The sequence below is a fragment of the Antechinus flavipes genome, chromosome 2 (assembly GCF_016432865.1).
Source record: "Antechinus flavipes isolate AdamAnt ecotype Samford, QLD, Australia chromosome 2, AdamAnt_v2, whole genome shotgun sequence".
NCBI lineage: Eukaryota > Metazoa > Chordata > Mammalia > Dasyuromorphia > Dasyuridae > Antechinus > Antechinus flavipes.
This window is the reverse complement of record NC_067399.1, coordinates 467,350,298-467,368,839: the sequence shown is the minus strand read 5'-3', so window position 1 is coordinate 467,368,839 and position 18,542 is coordinate 467,350,298. Positions and strand designations below refer to the sequence as shown.

At 42.6% G+C, this 18,542-nt stretch overlaps 1 protein-coding gene across 1 annotated transcript in view; it reads right to left on the bottom strand.

The window, feature by feature from the left end:
• The window catches only part of OLFML2A (olfactomedin like 2A), a 45,478-nt gene that overhangs the window by 7,468 nt on the left and 19,468 nt on the right, over positions 1 to 18,542 (bottom strand). Inside the window, exons 3-7 of the mRNA XM_051979627.1 lie at positions 15,617 to 15,724; positions 12,521 to 12,706; positions 9,757 to 10,006; positions 2,739 to 3,029; positions 865 to 1,050 (exon numbers count right to left, since the gene is read on the bottom strand). Of these exons, the coding sequence (XP_051835587.1) occupies positions 865 to 1,050; positions 2,739 to 3,029; positions 9,757 to 10,006; positions 12,521 to 12,706; positions 15,617 to 15,724 (1,021 nt within the window). The remainder of the gene's footprint in view (positions 1 to 864; positions 1,051 to 2,738; positions 3,030 to 9,756; positions 10,007 to 12,520; positions 12,707 to 15,616; positions 15,725 to 18,542) is intronic.

Below are 18,542 nucleotides of genomic sequence, written 5' to 3'. Positions count from 1 at the left end.
TGCCCAGGATCACATAATTAGCAGGTATCTGAGGCCAGATTTAAACTCATGAAGATGAGTGTTCCTGATCCCCAGTCTGAGACTTCTCTGGGCCACCTAGCTGCCCCTGGTAGGACTTTAAATATTATTTAGGCCCATGACTCCATTTTTCATGTATGAAAACTGAGACCCAGGGAACAAGATTTTGACAGAACCCGGAATAAAACTTCAGTTGTATAAATCTCACTACGGTGTTTTTTGTTTTTTTCCATCATACTATACCCAACAAAATCCATCCTCAAATGTTCTCTCTATTACAACCAAAGTGCTTTCCTGGCAGAATGGGAGACATTTCCCAAAATAGACTAAGTATGGAGACAGGTTAATTGACTTCTAAAGTTCCTTATGGATTCTGAGATGCTGTGATTTTTTTATTCCATCAGGTCCCTCATTCTACGTTTGACATTCTGGGTTTTATATTGTAACAATTTGTATACCAACACCCTTCCTACTTCTATCTGTTTGCTGTATTCTAATATCCTAGGTTTTGAATTTTAACTTTGAATTTTCTCTATTTTGAATTCTAATCTTTTGTAATTCATAAATATGAAGACATGAAACAGGAGAAGCTATTTAGAGAGGGAAAGGTGCCCAATTCCAACCAGTCAGGTCAAGGGAAGGCACAAACTATCAGGTTTCCCTAGGCCATATGTGCCATTTCCCTGGGGGGAACATGATTCTTTTGTGTCCCACCCGCTTCTGTAAATACTCCCCATGTCCTTGGGAAGGTTGGTTCTGAAAAACTGCCACATACTCAGCGGAAGCCTAAGGGTCTCTACTTTTTGTACCAGCCCCTCTCCCAGAGTTCCCCACAGGATCCCTGACCTTGTTGGAAGTTGTACAGGTTCCGGAACTCCACCAGACTGTTCCCATAGTAGTAGTTGGTGACGTAGATCTTGTCATCCCGGGCTGTGGGGTCCTTCATCCACGCCCCCTCATTCCGCCCATAGCTGTGCTGCTTCACAGGGGGATCAACAGACTTGATGGTGCCTTCACACCCCGCTTCTTTGACTGTACAGAGAAAGGATATACTTTAATGAAGCTTCCAAACCCCAAAAGTGTGGAACTGTGGACAAAGCAGAAGGTCAGAGGACCTGGGTGACCTTGGGAAAGCCATTTAAATGTTGTGAATCTCAAGTTTCCTCCTTTGTAGTCACTTCCAGCTCTAAAATCAATGATCTCAATTAAGTCCTGATCATCTCAGCCTTTCTCCAGTCTTTGGACACAATCATTTCCTCTCTCAGCTCAAAGGAACCAATCATACCTGTTCTTAAAGGTGTCCAAGAATTACAGGAGCTATCTTTGTCTGGGACCCCATTCTTAAAGACCCAGTCAAAATGTCACTTCTAGGAAGTCTTCTCTCACATCCTCGTTAGTGAGAAATGATCTTTCTTTCTTTGAATTACACATTACTCTTAGTCCTTCTCTTATTGACATTCTATTCTGCATTATTATTGTGTGCTATGCCATCTAATCATTAGATACATATACATATTGCACATCCCAAGGTGCCCACAACTTAGCAAGGCTCTTCTGTTCAACAAAACAAATTATAGAGAAGAGGTGCTTAATAATGATTTTCAAACTGTGATTTCCATCCACATTCTGTACCTTGGAATCATCCTTATCTCCTCTTTCTCCCTCACCCCATCTCCCATTAGTTGCCAAGTTTTGTCAAGTCTACTGGACAGTCTCTATGTCTACTATATCTTACTTTTCTTCTGAAAATCTCTTCTCCAAATGCATCTTCTACACAGCTGCCAAATTATGCCTAAAGCATAATTCTGAGGGGCAGCAAGGTAGCACAGTGTATAGAACTTTGGACCTGGAGTCAGGAGGACCTGAGTTCAAATTCAGCCTCAGACACTTAGTTGTGTGACCCTGGGCAAATCACTTAACCCTGATTGCTCTGCCAACAAATAGACAAACATAATTCTGACCATGTCTTTCCTCTCCTCGATAAACTTCAGTCGTTCCCTATTACCTCTAGTATAAATACAAACTTCTGTTTGGCATTTAAAGTCTTCCATAATATGTTTCTGACATTCCTTCCTTCCTCCCCTCCTCCCTTCCCTTCCTCCTTCTTCTGTTCCTTCCCTTCCTTCCTTCCCTCCTCCCTCTCTCCCTTCCTTCCTTTCCTCCCTTTCTTCCTTTCTTTCCTCCTTTCCTTCTTTCCTCCCTCCCTCCCTCCTTCCCTCCTTCCCTCCTTTTCTCCCTTCCTTTCTTCCTCCCTCCCTTCCTCCTTCCCTCCTTCCTTCTTTTCTTCTTTTCTTCCTTCCTTCCTTCCTTTGTCTTTATTTCTTGAGTTTTTTTTTTACTTTAATAGTATTTTTCCAAGTGCAGGCAACATCTATCTTTACAAAAACTCAAAAATTCCAAAATTTTCTCCCTTTCTTCCTCCTTCCTCTCTCCCAAAGACAACAAGCAATCTGATATAAGTTAAACATGTGCAATTTTTCTAAACATATTTCCATATTTGTCTGACTTATCTTTTCAGACTAACTCGATATCCCTACCCCTCATATAGTCTACATTTCAGCTAAGGTGGCCAATTTACTATTTCCTGTACATGATGTCCCATCTCTGAGTCTTTGCACAGGCTTTTTTCCATACTTGAAATATTCTCCCTTCTGATCTTGTCTCTCAGAATCCCAGTGCTCATTCCACTCTCCCTGGCATTTTAAAGGCTGATGCCATACCTTGATTAGGACTTTCTGACCCATTGGGGCTTGCAGCATTGTAGCCAATGGACAGTATGGTGACTGGAGGGCTGCTGGTGGTGGTGGTGGTTGGAGTGGTGGTGGTAGTGGTGGTGGTACTGGGAGCCATGGTGGTGGAAAGAAGGGTGGTGCTGGTAGGAGGACCAGGGGTGGGGTCTGCTTCATCTGTAGCTCTCACTTCCTCCTGTTCATCCAAGTTGCGCTCCAGCTGTCTTCCTTCTAGTTTGGTTTCCTGCTGCGATAGCTCTGTTACCCCCTTGAGGGTGTTTTCTATGAATAATAAAAATATTAATCAACCAATAAACATGTTAAATATCTTCTATATGTCAGGCACTATGCTAGGCAGATAAGACAATAACAAAATAAATCCAGTTCTCCAGTAGGTAGAGCACCAGCTCTGTAGTCAGGAGGACCAGAGTCATTTAACTGATTGCTTCCACCAAAAAAGTTCCTCTTGTCAAGGGGCTTACTTTTTTTTTTTTTTTTTTTTGGCAGAGAGCAGGGAGGGAGGCAACTTATATACATTAAAATACAATCAGAATAAATACCAAATAAAGGAAATTTAGGATATTAGAAGTTGAGGGGAGATCAAGAAAGATTTCTTGCAAAAAGTACTACTTAAGTGGAGTCTTGAAGGCAATAAGGCATTTGATGAAGCAGAGGTAAGAAAATAATAATAATAACACCCTTAAAGAATAATTTACGGGGCAGCTAGATGGTGCAGTGGGCAGAGCTCCAGTCTTGGAGTCAGGAGGTCCTGAGTGCAAATGCAACCTCAGACACCTAACATTTCCTCTCTGTGTGACCCTGGGCAAGTCACTTAATCTCAATTGCCTTACAAGAAAACAAAACAAACAAACAAAAAAAAGAGCAATCTACTATTGGTAAGTGCTTTATGTATATGACCTCCTTGAAGGCCCCATAACATAAGTTGGTAAATATCATTTACAATATTTATGTATAATTTCTATAAGTTAAATATTATCACCCCTGCTTGGGATGGCAGAACCAGTGATTATGATGCAGTCCCTTTACGTTGAAGATAGGGGCCCTAGATTGGCATCTAGGGCCCAACGTCTTGGGCCGGGGGTCCTTCGCGGCCAGGCCCTCTCCCCGGGGAAACCGCTCTGGGAGCGGGCAGTCTGACGGCCTGCCGGGCTGCAGCCCCGCTCCTCCCTTCCTCTCTCTCTCCAGCCTGCCTCCCATTCCCCCTAAGTTCCTCCGGAACACGTTGCCAGCTGCGGGAGGGTGGACATGCAGAGTCAGCCAGCCCTGGCAGGGCAGCCGGGGGCCCTCTCTCCCCAGCCATGCTCCTCTGACAGGGGAAGGCTACAGGAAGGAAACAGATTCCTTCAGCCTTGTTTGTCATGGCAGCCTCTGAAGCCGCATGGGGCCATTAGTATTCCGAGTGCAGTGTATCTGGGGCAGCCTGCAGCCCCTCGTCAGCCAGGGGGTTCTTGCGGTTTTAAACAGGCCTGAGGCCATCCCTTTCCCCAAAAGTCATATTCCTAAAGACAGTTCCTTGTCCTCATGGAAGAAGCATCTGGCAGAGACCCAGAGGGCCTGGATTCTAATCCTCTGCTCTCACCCATGGTCTGTGCTACCGCCTCCCTTGAAGGCTCCGTTAGTGTAGCACTTCATGCAGGAAGCCCTTCTTTATGCCTTATTCATCCAGCATCTTTTCCTCCCTCAAACAATCCTACGTTGTATGAGCTCTTTACGGGCTGTGTACTGTGTGAGCTCCGTGGCAGCAAAGATCGTTCACTTTCTGTCTATGTTCCTGGCCCCTAGAAAAGGCCCTTTCACGTAGCTGGTGTTTAATAAATGCTTCTCGCATCGGGTTGGGTTGAATAAGTAAGAGCTTCAGGCTCCTCAGGCATAGACAGAGAATCCCAGATAGTAATGGTCTGTACCGGGTCCTTCAGCTTTGTGAAAGGGGAAGAGAACTGACACAAACCTTCTTCTTGGTCATTGTAAAGAAAAGAGCTGGACTCGTAGAGGGGAAGTCCTGTTTCTGCCCCGTGGGAAGACATTAGCTATTTGAATCCAGGCAAGTCACTTAACCTCTCTGTCTTTTTCTTCAATGGTAAAATGGGGATAATAATATCACCCAGAGTTGCTGTGGATGGGATGAGGGAATCAAAGGGGATGATATTTGTAAAGTGCTTAGCACAGTGGCTGGCATATCATAGTCATGATATAAATACTGGATTTACTTTGTATTTTACAAATTTGCTAAAATTGTTAATTTTTTCTAGTAGTTTTTAGTGGATTCTGTAAGTATACCATCATATCATCTGCAAAGAGTGATAATTTGGTTTCCTCCTGACCTACTCTAATTCCTGTAATCTCTTTCTTCCCATTGCTGAATCTAGCATTTCTAATATAATATTGAACAGTAATGGTGATAGTGGACAACCTTGTTTCACTGATTTTACTGGGAATGGGTCTAGTTTATCCCCATTACATATGACACTTGCTGATGTTTTCAAATAGATGCTGATATAAATGCTTATTACCATCCTAACTCCTACTCATTTTCTCATGTTTACTCATTACCAATCTGACCTGCTTGTTTTGCCCAAAAAGTCTTACTTTTCCCCACCTCTGAGTCTTTCTTCAAATAGGAAATTGTAGATATTATAGAATTAGAATTAAAATGACTTTGTAAGTAATTAGACATGAAAGGTGAAGAAAAGAGACAATATCCAACTGAGATTTCAAATGCAAAAGGATGGATGAGTGAAGGGAGCCCTGCCAGAAAATAAGAAATCAGGAGAAGATGCAGTCTTGAGAGAAGTTAGCAAGACTGTTTGCAACGTATTGACTTTGAGGTAAACTCTAAATCTTTTCTGAGAGAGTCATCTCATCTTGGTCTGGACTTGAGGAGCACAGGAGTGGAAGAGACCTGGTTTTATTCCTAGCTAGACTATGAACTTTACATGACATGGTACATGCTACTTTCTCTCTTTGGGTTGTAGTTTTCTCATCTGCAAAATGATCTCTAGGGTCCCTCCTGGCTCTAATAATCTCAGTTTTATGTTTCACCATGTTATGGTCTCATGTCCCTTCCAGCTCTCAGGTCCCTTCTGCCTCTGACAATCTACGTTCTAGGGCCTAACCCTCGGACCCTCAGGGTGCTGAGTCCGATTGCATCTTTACACCCTCCTACTCCCTCTTTATCTCTTTTTCCCTTTTGTCCTAATCCTTTCCCCCTACATGCTTCCTTTTTGTTGCCTTGACTTTGTTTGCCATGGAGGTTAAAGGCGCCAAAGCCACCCGCCCTGTACATGGGATCCCGGAGAGACAATATTGTTTCTGCCACTGCCATCAAGACATCAATCACGTTGGTCCCTCTCCCTAAGAGAAAAGACATCCCCTTCCTCTCACAAAAAAGGTTGCTTGAGACAACTTGGCAGCAGGACAAAGGCCCCTTACCAGCCCAGCCTCTCGCTTCTACAGCTGTGGGTGAGCAACAGAAAAATATATAGGAAAAATGAAGGCAGTCTCTTGGGACAATAACTTATAAACTCAGAGAATGTTAGAACTGGAAGGAAACTTAGAACATAAAACATCAGAGCTAGAATGGACTCTGAAACAGAACATTAGAACGCAGAATTTTAAAGCAAGAAAAGACCTTAGAATATAGAAAGTTAGATTATAGAATCTGAAAGTTGGAAAAAATATAGAATGTTAATTAGAAAGGACTTTAGAGGTCATATAGTACAACCCTTTCATTAGACAAGCTGAAGACTAGATAGAAGTGATGGACCAGGGGATAGTTAGCTAACAAGATCCCATGTTTCATGAATTGAATACCAATCCAAAGTTGCTTCCACTATGCCATCCTACTCGATATTCCCCTGGGATTATCTGTTCCCACCAACTGATTTGTCTTTGAAAAGTTTTAATCCTTGCTTACTGGCAAGACTAGCCTGGTTCTAGAAAGGAGAGGTCCCCTTACTTTTTCTTTCTTTCTTTCTTTTTTTGGTTGTATGTGTGTGGGGGGTAGTTTTTGCAATTCATTTATGGCACAGTTCAAATCCCCACTGTAATCCCCATCCCAATCAACCTAGATACTGGCTGATTTTTCCTTGAGCTGTAGCCAAAAACCACAGAGCCATACCAGCCTTGGTCTCCGAGCAATAATCTTTTATCCTTTCTCTCCACAAGGCTGTCATGGTGATGGGGTCAAATAACATCCAAGTGACCACAGCATCCCTTTTTATCCCTGGACTATGGCCCCAAACTACAGAAACAAATCAACCTTGGTCTCAAAGCCCTTGTCCCCGCCAGGACAAGTCAGAGTGACAGGCAAATACCACCCAAAGTTAGCCACAGCATCCCCTTTTATGCCATCTCCACATTCCTCACCTATAAATCTCTCCCTTACAATTCTGCAAATCTTCAATTCAGAGGCACAGCCGTAAGCAGGTGGCTGTCTACTCAGGGATAATAACATTTCTGTGGGACTTTAAAGTCCACATCTTCGACAACACCTCTGTGAGGAAGATAGTATAAGTAAGTTATTCCCATTTGATGGGTCAAGAAACTGAGTCTCAGAGAGATTAAATGACTCATAGTCATATCTATCTCTTAGAGAGCCGTAACTGAATTAAAATACCAGCTCTGCCTTTGTGATCTTGGTAAATCACTTAATTTCTGTTTCAGTTTCTTTAACTAAAAATGACGGGTTGAGCTGGTTGGAACCAGCTTGAAACAGAAAGCTGATTTTCACTGTGAGCATTTATGCTCGGTAGATAAGAACTTACAACCACTACAAATCAAAACTTGATTTATTATTTTGTCGATTATCTAGACTTAAGAAACTGTCAAGCAAGCAGATAAGACATAAAAGTGTGTCCTGTATCCATATCCCTCTCCTTCCCCTCCACTTCCCATCACTGTTGTTAAACACTTTCTGGCATGGCCCTTGTCTAGAGGGCCTCTAAGGTCTCTTCCCATTTTAGAGTTACCCTCTTGTACCCAGTTCGCTTTTGGGAAGGGAAGTAAGGATGAAACATGATGATTCACTTTAATACCAGGTGAAGAATATGTAGAATGAAGGAATGATAAGTGTTAGAACATAGAATCTCAGTGCTGGAAAGGACCGTGGAACAATAAAATACACACACATGTAGGTGGAACAACAGATAGAGCACTGGTCTTGGAATCAAGAAGACTCAAGAGTTCAAATCTAACTTTAGACACTAGGCTGTGGGAACCTGGACAAGTTAACCATTTGCCTCTGTTTCCTTATCTTTAAAATGGGCTGGAGAAGGAAATGGCAAACCATTCCCGCATCTTTGCCAAGAAAACCCCCAAACAAGTCACAGAGTTGGACACAACTAAAACAACTGAATAACAAACATGTATACACACATACATATATATGTATGTATGTACACATATCTAGATAATGCCTTAAATTTTACCCAAAACTTTTCTAAACATGAAATAAACAATACAGGTATTATTCTTATAATTGAAGAGAAAACCCTGAGTCAGTGTATGAATCTTTGTCTCCTAATCTTAAGTGTAGAATATATTTCCATTATACCTCAAGCATACACAATGTGAAGTATAGAAATACAAAATACAGATTGTGAAAGCACAAAGGGACCTTAGAATCACTTGCTCTACTTTCATTTTTCAGAGGAAACAAGCGCTGGATCCAGGGGGGGTACAGAGGGGAAGGGGGGCCAGACCTCATCTAGACCAGGTTTCCCCCCAGCCTCTCCTGCCTTTGATGTGCTAACAGTTTTTCTAGGACACATCCGCATTTCCTGGCCTTCTTCCTGTTCGTACGTCAGGCCTGGCCCTGGAACTCCTCCCAGTCAGAATGCGAAGGTGGACATTAGGGCCTCACATCCCTTTTCAGAGTCCTTGCCATTGGCCTGGCCAGCCCAGCAACATGGGAGGGAGAGGCTGGATGGGTCATGGGCTCCTTGCCAGGTACAAAGCCTTGGTTCCCACAGGTCTTGTTGGCAAAGTGAGACTCCTGCAGCTGTTTGTCTGCTGTGTGCTTTTTTTGGCAAAGTAAGGGAAGGAACAAATAGGGGGACATGGAGCCAGGTCGTGTCCAATCCTCAGCTGAGCTGGGCAGAAGGGGGCACCTGACGCTGGGGAAGTCCTGCCATTGTATGAGCCCTGTGTGCTGGGAGCAGCAGCAGAGGAATCCTCACACACGCTGTCTGGACTCGACAACAGGCTCAAACACTGACAATTTAAGATCCCCTCTAGTTTTAACATTCTGTGGTAAATAATATAAAATTCTATGTTTTTATGAACCACTCCATAGAATTCTCAATCCCTCTATTTTTGTCCGCCTGCATTTTTTATTTCCTTCACAGGCTAATTGTACACTATTTCAAAGTCTGATTCTTCTTGTGCAGCAAAATAACTGTTTGGACATGTATACATATATTGTATTTAGCTTATACTTCAACATATTTAACATGTATTGGTCAACCTGCCATCTGGGGGAGGGGATGAAGGGAAGGAGGGAAAAAGTTGAATCAAAAGGTTTTGCAATTGTCATTGCTGAAAAATTATCCTTGCATATAGCTTGTAAATAAAAAGCTATAATAAATAAATAAATAAATAAATTCTATGTTTTCCGGTTCTATCCATCTCTAAAAGCCTGTATTCTCAGGTCCCTTCCAGTTCTAACACCCTATTTTCTTTCTTTGCTTTTCTGTTTTCTTTCTCTATTTTCTTTCTTTTTAGGCAACTGGGGTTAAGCGACTTGCCCAGCATCACACAGTTGGATTTGATTTCCATTCTTCCTGACTCTGGAGTAGGTGGTCTATCCATTGTGCTAACAAGCTGCCCCCAACATCCCATTTTCTAAAGTTCCCTTTCCACTCTCACATGCTCAATTTCCCTTGCCATCCCAGCCCCCAATCCCTAGCTTACCCAGCATCCAAGGACACCCGGCAATCTCCTGATGTTATCTGTATCAGAAAAATATGAATTCTCCTCCCAAGAGACTTACCAGCTGCATCCTCCACCTCTTCCTGCCTTGTGGATTTGTAGTAGGTGATGCCCCGGATCACTGCTTGTTGGTGTGGGAGGGCCCGGGGCCTCGCTGTGGCTTGCAGGGCTCTGCCCTTCACCGAGTCTTTCCTCACCTTCTCTACTTTCAGAAGCTTGTCTTTGGGAGGCCTTGGGACAGACTTGTCCACAAAGTTTTTCTTGACTCCAGAATATTTGCTGACTTCCTTGCCTTTTCCACCAGCTGTCTCCTAGGAAAGAAAGGGGGGGGGGGAAGCTCCTGGAGCTGGGGGCGCCTCTGACCCCAGCCTCAGACTGGCTGTGTGACCCCGACAGGTCTCTTACTCTGCCCCAGCTCGCTCGTCTATAAAGTGAGCCGGAGAAGAAAATGACAAACGACTGCAGCATCTGGGCCAAAAGAGGCAAACCGAGCCACGGGGAAAACAAAAACAGCTCATGCTTCCATCATGCTGTTTTCACACCCACCTGCCTATCAGGGGAGACATGTTAGGAGGCAGAGGGTACCAGAATTATAATCACCTTTTCACACTCATCTACACTGACAGCCAAAATAGCCCCGTGAAAGAGCCTCTCACCCTGATACAGGGGAGGTGGTCCAGAACAATGGAGTGTATTTGTCCAAGGTCACACAGCAAATTAGTGGCAGTTGGAGCTGAAACCCCAACCTTCTGACTCTCAGTGCAGTATATAATCTCTCTCTCTCTCTGTCTGTCTCTCTGTCTCTCTCTCTCTCTATCTCTCTCTGTCTCTGTCTCTGTCTCTATCTGTTTCTCTGTCTCTCTCCATCTCTCTCTTTCTCTGTCTCTCTCTGTTTCTCTCTCTCTCTATCTCTGTCTCTGTCTCTGTCTCTCTCTGTCTCTCTTTGTCTCTCTCTGTCTCTCTCTGTCTATCTCTGTCTCTGTCTCTCTGTCTCTCTCTGTCTCTGTCTTTCTCTCACACACACATATATACACCCACTGCATTGCTCTCCCTTTTCTGCACACCCAGGAGCTCTACTCTACCTTACGGGTAACAAGATAAATGCCTCATCATCTTGATTAATATTCCCCTCAGAAGAAATATCTGAGCCTCTTGTTGATCCTGGCACATGCAAAGCTTTTTTTTATCCCATTGTTCTGCTCCAGGCTAAAGAAGTGCGCTACTTCCTGATGAGACCTGCCTGTTCCAAATTCAGATTGAGAAAAGTACAAAATACTCAAGTGAAAGTGATGATCAGGAACTGTTTTATTATTTGTATTGGGCTGAATGCTGCACCAACCAAAGGAAAATGGTAGAGCAGGAGGCTTCAACCCAATGGAAAAAAGCACATCTTGACAATTAGAGCTGCTCCAAAGCGGGGGAGCCAGCTGCCTTGAAAGTCTCTCTTGTTGTGGAGGATTGAAAGACTTTCTGTCTCAGAAGATGCAGAGGAGATTCCTCCTGAGGTCCAAATTAGATTAGGTGTTTTATCAGGGTGCTTCCAATTCTGGAATTCTAAGATTTCTAGTAACATCATTAATCAGTGAATTACATATGAAATATAGAAATCTAAAATAAATAGCAAATGAAAATCACACACCTTTGGGGGGGGAAGATAATTGACAGAATTGGGAATTGGATGATACATGTGACATTTATCATATCATGAAGAATTTTCCTAGGTTGTGAATTGTGATAAAATGTGGTAGAAACACTGAATATCCGGGTTGGAGGGGACCCTTAGAAGATCATAGGATGTTAAGAGTAGAATTAGCTTAAGGATCACTAGTTCAGATTCTTCAATTTAAAAAAAAATTCTTATTTCAAATTTTATGTAGGCTTCCTTAAAGGAATGTCAAAGAAACCTTGTTTCTCCTTTGTGGCAAATGATTTAATCAAAGCCACCCAATGAATTAATGGAATAGTCAGGACTTGAACCCAGATCTCTGGACTCCAGCGGGGTATGAAGTTCCTTAGTATGATTCTTCCCTGATGTACTTCAACAATAGATTATGTAATGGACTTGGCCACTAGGGCCCCCATGCTGTTATAGTGTGTTAACACCAGAGTCATCCGAGCAGTAATAAAAATAACATTATTCATCCTCATAATAATAATAGGGAACAGGATCTCCAAATGCCTATACACTAGAAACTATTCCTAGGAATGGAATAATGAGGTCATGTTGTTTAGTCATTTTAGTCGTGTTGGGATCTTCATGCCTCCATTTGGGGTTTTCTTGGCAAAGACATAGGAGAGGTTTGTTATTTCCTTCTCCAGCTCATTTGACAGGTGAGGAAACTGAGGCAAACAGGGTGACGTGACTTGTCCAGGGTCACAAGCGTCTGAGGCCAGATTTGAACTCAGTTCCTCCTGACTCCAGACCTGGCACTCCATTTACTTCACCACCTCAATTCATGAGATCCTAGAAAATCCAGGCACCTTCACTGGATCACTCAACCAGCCAGCAGAACAAACTAGTTATCAAGGAGTTTTTCTAAGACTTTTACCACAATGTGTGAGTAAGTCTTTTAGTCAACTTGACAGAATTATTGTGTTTTGACCATTGGATGAAGGCAGATGATATTGAAAGATATCGAAATATTTGATGAATAGCTGAATCAGACACGTCTCTGAGCCTATGCCCTGGGCAACTCAGTTTCCTCATCTGTAAAACAAGGATAATAATATTTGCATGACTTACCTTAAGGAATCAGATTGCAAACTGGAAAGTGTGCTGGGAACACGGGCCACTCTCAAACCACTAGAATCCCCGATTGGCTTACCTGGGCTTTGCTCTCGGGGCCAGCAGCCGCATCCTTCTGCAGCAGCTGGTAGCCCAGGCTGGAAATCTCCTTCTTAATACTCATCATGATGTCCGAGTAGTTCTCATAGCGCTTCATCTGGTGGGTCAGGTGAGCCACGCTTTCTTTCATGAAATCATTCTCCCGGCTCAAGTTCGTCTTAATGGTCTGCAAGGGACATGGACAAGAAGCAGAACGTTGAACTTTTGGGTAGAAACATCTGGATTCAAGCCCTGGATCTGGTAGCTGCTGAATGATCTTGGGCAGGTGGGATACTTTCCTTCTGAACCTCAGTTTGCCCATCTGTATAATGGAAATAACAATCCTAATATTCTCTCTCTCCCAGGACTATTGTGAAGAACGTGACTTGTAAGAGCAAGATGGCAGAGTGAATTGAGTGCCAGTCCTGGAGTCAGGAGGATCTGAGTTCAAATCCAACCTCAGACACTTAATAGTTGTGGAATGCTAGACAAGTCACTTAACTCTGTTTGCCTCAGTTTTCTCATCTGTAAAATGAGCTAGAGAAGAAAACTCAAATGGGATCACAAAAAACAGGACATGACTGACTAACAACAAAGCTCTATAGTGCTGTTGTAATTATTATCTTTACATCCCAGGGTCTCTCCTGCATTCCTTAATCCTCATCCCCTTTCCTCCTGTCCACCACACCAGAGTGTTGTGTACTAGGGGGAACACAGGAACCAGAGTAAGGTTGTACAACCTGAGTTCAAGTCTTCACCCTGTCGCTTACTAGCCATGTAGCCTTAGAAAAGTCACTTTTCTGTGCTGAGTCTCATTTTCCTCACCTGAAAAGTGAGGAAATGATACTCCCGTGGGCTGCCTTCCACATGTACCTCAGCTGACTGTACAGCAACTCTGGGAAGAAAGCAATGTGCGTTTCATTCCCTTCACTTTACAGGTGAGAAGACTAGAGTGGCGGAAATTGTGGAACTGTGCCAAAGTGACTTGCCCAGAATCACACAAGTTAATGGCAAAGTTTGGACTCACGCCCAGGTTTTCTGAATCTCTGCTTCCTGGGGCTATTGTGAGGATTCAGTGTAGTCATTAATACATGCTTTTTGCTAATAGCCTGGATAAAACCAATTTTAATTCTTCACAGATCATGACATTGCATGACTAGAGGCCAGTGAGTATCACCAGAAGCAGCAGGCTACAGGGAGATGAATACTGATTGGGAGTCAGAGAACTTGGGTTGAAATCTCTGCTCAGCTACTTAGCACCTTTGTGACCCTGAACAAATCATTTAACTTTCTTAAAATTCAGTTTATTCATCTACAAAATGGGTCTTTTCAGACTAGATAATCTCTAAATTCCCTTTCAGTTCCATGTCTATATATTTCCCTCCTAAAGTACCACATGTCAACCATCCCTATTGTATACATATTATTAGGATGTAAGTTATGAGAGTCTCTCAACCATATGAAATCCTTTCCTCCTCCTCCTTCCTTCCTTTTCTCCTTCCTTCCTTCCTTCCTTCCTTCCTTCCTTCCTTCCTTCCTTCCTTCTCCTTCCTTCTTTCTCTCCTTCCTTCCTTCCCTCCTCTTCTTCCCTCCTCTTCTTTTCTTCTTTCCTTCATTCCTTCCTTCTTTCCTTTCTTCTTTTTAAATAACAACATGTGACTTTTTTCATAGCTTAAAAATGTAGTTAAAGGTCTTGAAGTGATAATTAAGACGCTTGGTCTCAGTTGGGCATAAAACCTAGCTGGAAGCTATAGCAGATAGAACACTGGATTTGAATTCAACAGGACCTAAGTTCAAATGCTGTCTCAAGTTACTAACTCTGAGCAATTCACTTACCCTCTCTGCACCTAAATTGGGTACAAAATAGCACCTGTTTTCAGGTCGTTTTGCAGATAAAACAAATAATATTTGTAACATGATTTGCACACCTTAAAGCACTGTATTATTGTTGTTGCCCAGCAGAAGAAGGTCCTCACTGAAGCTGGAGGAGTCCGAGGAAGGCTGGGCACAGAAGGGAGGCAGGGGCAGGAAGCCTGAGAAGACAGGCACCTTTTCCCAGCAGAAGCACTGTGGGGTGGGGATGGGTAGATGCCCCCCACCCCAGGCCAGCCAGTAAAGGCAAAGGGCGATACTACCTGCTCCTGTTTTACTATTTACAAAGTGCTTTCCTCTCCATGGTCTGGGGCAGTGCAAGGATGACTACCCACACTGCCCAGGTGAGAAACATGAGGCTCTATTACATTCAGTTACAAACATTTACTAGCTATTCACTATTGTGAACTGGGCCTTGGGCTCAATGCCAGTAATACAAATCCACATCCATAGGGTGCTTTAGAAATGCTATAATCGGTAGCTTGGTTATTATTTACTGTTTACAGAGCATTTTATTCACCCTATTTCACCTTAGCTTCAAAGCTACATCCTGAGGCAGACAATGCAGAAATTACTGAGTCCGGCTGGAGGAAATTACTGCCCACAGCGAGGGCCTGCTAACACCTCCTCCATGAACCAGGACTCCAAGCACAGCTCTCTTCACCCTCCCAGGCAGCCTCTAAGAACCAAACGGATGGAGAGCTGTCCCTGGATGTTTATTCTCCACCTCATGACTTCCTCTGGGTCGGGAGGCAGGTGTGGGGAGTGGTGAAACAATGAAGGAGGAGAACAACTCGCATTTCTGTCACGCTTGAATGTTCAAGGAGGGCAAGGATTAGTATTCCATTTTACAGAGGAGGAAACTGTGCTCGGGGCAAGTGACTTGTCCAGGATCTAGGAAATCACAGAGTTGGGATCTGAACTCACTCATTTCCTCAACAAATAGAGAGCGAGCACCTTTACATGCCAGATTCTATGCCAGGGAAGGAAAGCTAAGTCTTCTCCTGATTCTGAGACAACAGGATTAAGGGCTTGGTTCCATTTGTTTGGGCTGGGCCAGCCCTTCCTTTAGCTCTAGAGGCCCTGAAGAGAAGGTGTGGAAGGACACGAAGACAAGACTTAGGGGGAAAATGTCTCCTGTATTTGAGCCCATGTGGAACTTGGCTTCCACTCCAATCATTAGCCCGTGCCCCGCTGCCCCCTGGGAAAGGCCAGGCCCTCTCACCTCTTCCAGCGTGTTCATCTGAGAGGCTACTTTGTTGATGTAGGCGTGGACTTTCATCAGGTCCATGCTGTACAGTGTCCCTTCCAGGAGGTCGACCATGGACTGGAGCTATAGGGGAAAAAGGCCACAGTTTTCCTCCAGATCGCATACTTCACATCCAGGCCCCTCCTCGGGGCCCCCAACTGTGTGGGAAGATAGTGAGCTCCCTGTCAACGGAGGTAGTTGAGCAAAAGTTGGGTAAATGCTTGTTGGGGATGGTCTTGAGAGGATGCATCCTCCAGCAAGGGGTTGGACCAGTGACTTCTGGCTCAGGAAGCTTGAACAGCAACAAAGAAGAGATGTACTGAGTATCTCCATCATTCACTTCTCAGCAACTGGGACTGCGCTGTTGTGAGCTAATTTCTATTAAGAACTTACTTCGAACTAGTATGGCAGAAACTAGGCATTGACCCACACTTAACACCGTTCACCAAGATAAGGTCAAAATGGGTTCATGACCTAGGCATAAAGAATGAGACTATAAATAAATTGGAAGAACATAGGATAGTTTACCTCTCAGACCTGTGAAAGAGGGAGGAATTTATGACCAAAGAAGAACTAGAGATCACTTTTGACCACAAAAGAGAAAATTTTGATTATATCAAATTAAAAAGTTTTTGTACAAACAAAACTAATGCAGACAAGATTAGAAGGGAAACAATAAACTGGGAAAACATTTTTATAATCAAAGGTTCTGATAAAGGCCTCATTTCCAAAATATTGACTCTAATTTATAAGAAATCAAGCCATTCTCCAATTGATAAATGGTCAAAGGATATGAACAGACAATTCTCAGACAAAGAAATTGAAACTGTTTATAGACATATGAAAATATACTCCAAATCATTATTAATCAGAGAAATGCAAATTAAGACAACTCTGAGATACCACTACACACCTGTCAGATTGGCTAGAATGACAGGGAAAGATAATGGGGAATGTTGGAGAGGATGTGGGAAAACTGGGACACTGATACATTGTTGGTGGAACTGTGAACACATGCAGCCATTCTGGAGAGCAATTTGGAACTATGCTCAAAAAGTTATCAAACTGTGCATACCCTTTGATCCAGCAGTGTTTCTACTGGGCTTATACCCCAAAGAGATACTAACGAAGGGAAAGGGACCTGTATGTGCCAAAATGTTTGTGGCAGCCCTGTTTGTAGTGGCTAGAAACTGGAAAATGAATGGATGCCCATCAATTGGAGAATGGTTGAGTAAATTGTGGTATATGAACGTTATGGAATATTATTGTTCTGTAAGGAATGACCAGAAGGATGAATACAGAGAGGACTGGCGAGACTTACATGGACTGATGCTAAGTGAAATGAGCAGGACCAAGAGATCATTATACACTTCAACAATAATCAATTCAACAACAATGATCAATTCTGACGGACCTGGCCATCTTCAGCAATGAAATGAACTAAATCAATTCCAATAGAGCAGTAATGAACTGAACCAGCTACACCCAGTGAAAGAACTCTGGGAAATGACTATGAATCATTACATAGAATTCCCAGTCCCTCTACCTTTGTCCGCCTGCATTTTTGATTTCCTTCACAGGCTAATTGTACACTACTTCAGAGTCTGATTCTTTTTGTACAGCAAAATAACTATTTGGACATGTATACCTATTTTGAATTTAATTTACACTTTAACATATTTAATATGTATTGGTCAACCTGACATCTAGGGAAGGGGGTGGGGGGAAGGAGGGGAAAAATTGGAACAAAAGATTTGGCAATCGTCAAGGCTGTAAAATTACCCATGCATTTACCTTGTAAATAAAAAGCTATTAAAAAAAAAAAGAAGAATTTACTTCAACTCTGAATGGCTGTCATGGGAATTAGATTTATTCTGGTTAGCTCCAGGTGCTGGACTTGAAGCAACTGGAGTAAGTTATAAGGAGGCAGAGTTCAATGTGAAATAGGAAAGAACTTCCTCACAATTGGACCTCAATATTGGAAAAGTTTGCTTCAAAAGATAGTGAGTTCCTCCTCATTTTGGGTATTCAAGCAGAGTCTGGATTTTGTAATAGAGGTATATTGGAGATACAGGGATTGGACTTGATAGCTTCTGAGATACTTCCCATACAAGGTCTCTCTGATAATTTGGTTTTAAGGAAAATTGGTCTAGTGGAAAGAATGCTGGACCAGGACTCGGCAAACCTTGGTTCTAATCTGGAGTTCACAGTGTAACCCCAAGAAAGTAATTTCCCTTCCCTCGTTTCCTTATCTGTAAAATAATATTGTTAGATAATGTTCCTTTCAGTTTTGACAATTTTTGTTCTAAGGTCCCTTCAAGTACTATATTCTAAAGCACTTTTCAACTTTTCAAAGATCTCTTTTGATTCCCTAAAAGCTTTTACAGTGTATGTTCTAAGGTCCCTTCCAGTCCTGACATTCAGTGTTCTAAGGTCCTCTCCAGCCTCCACATTCTATGATCTAAGATTCCTGTCAGGGCTCACATTTTATATTCTAAGAATCTTTTGAGCATTAACAATTTCTTTATTTTAAGATCTCTTCTAGCTCTCACATTGTATGTTCTTTTTAAAAATATAATAATAGCTTTTTATTTTTCAAAATATATTCAAAGATAGTTTTCAACATTCACCCTTGCCAAACCTGGTGTTCCAAATTTTTTTCCCTCCCTTCGTCCTATTCCTTCCCCTAGACAGCAAGCAATCCAATATAGGTTAATCATGTAAATGTATTTCCACATTTATCATGCTTCACAAGAAAAATTGATCAAAAAAGAAAAAACACTGAGAAGGAAAAACATATAAACAACAAAAAAGATGAAAATGCTATGTTATGATCCATATTCAATCTCCATATTTCTTTTTGTATGCAGATAGCTCTCTCCATCACAAGTCTATTGGAATT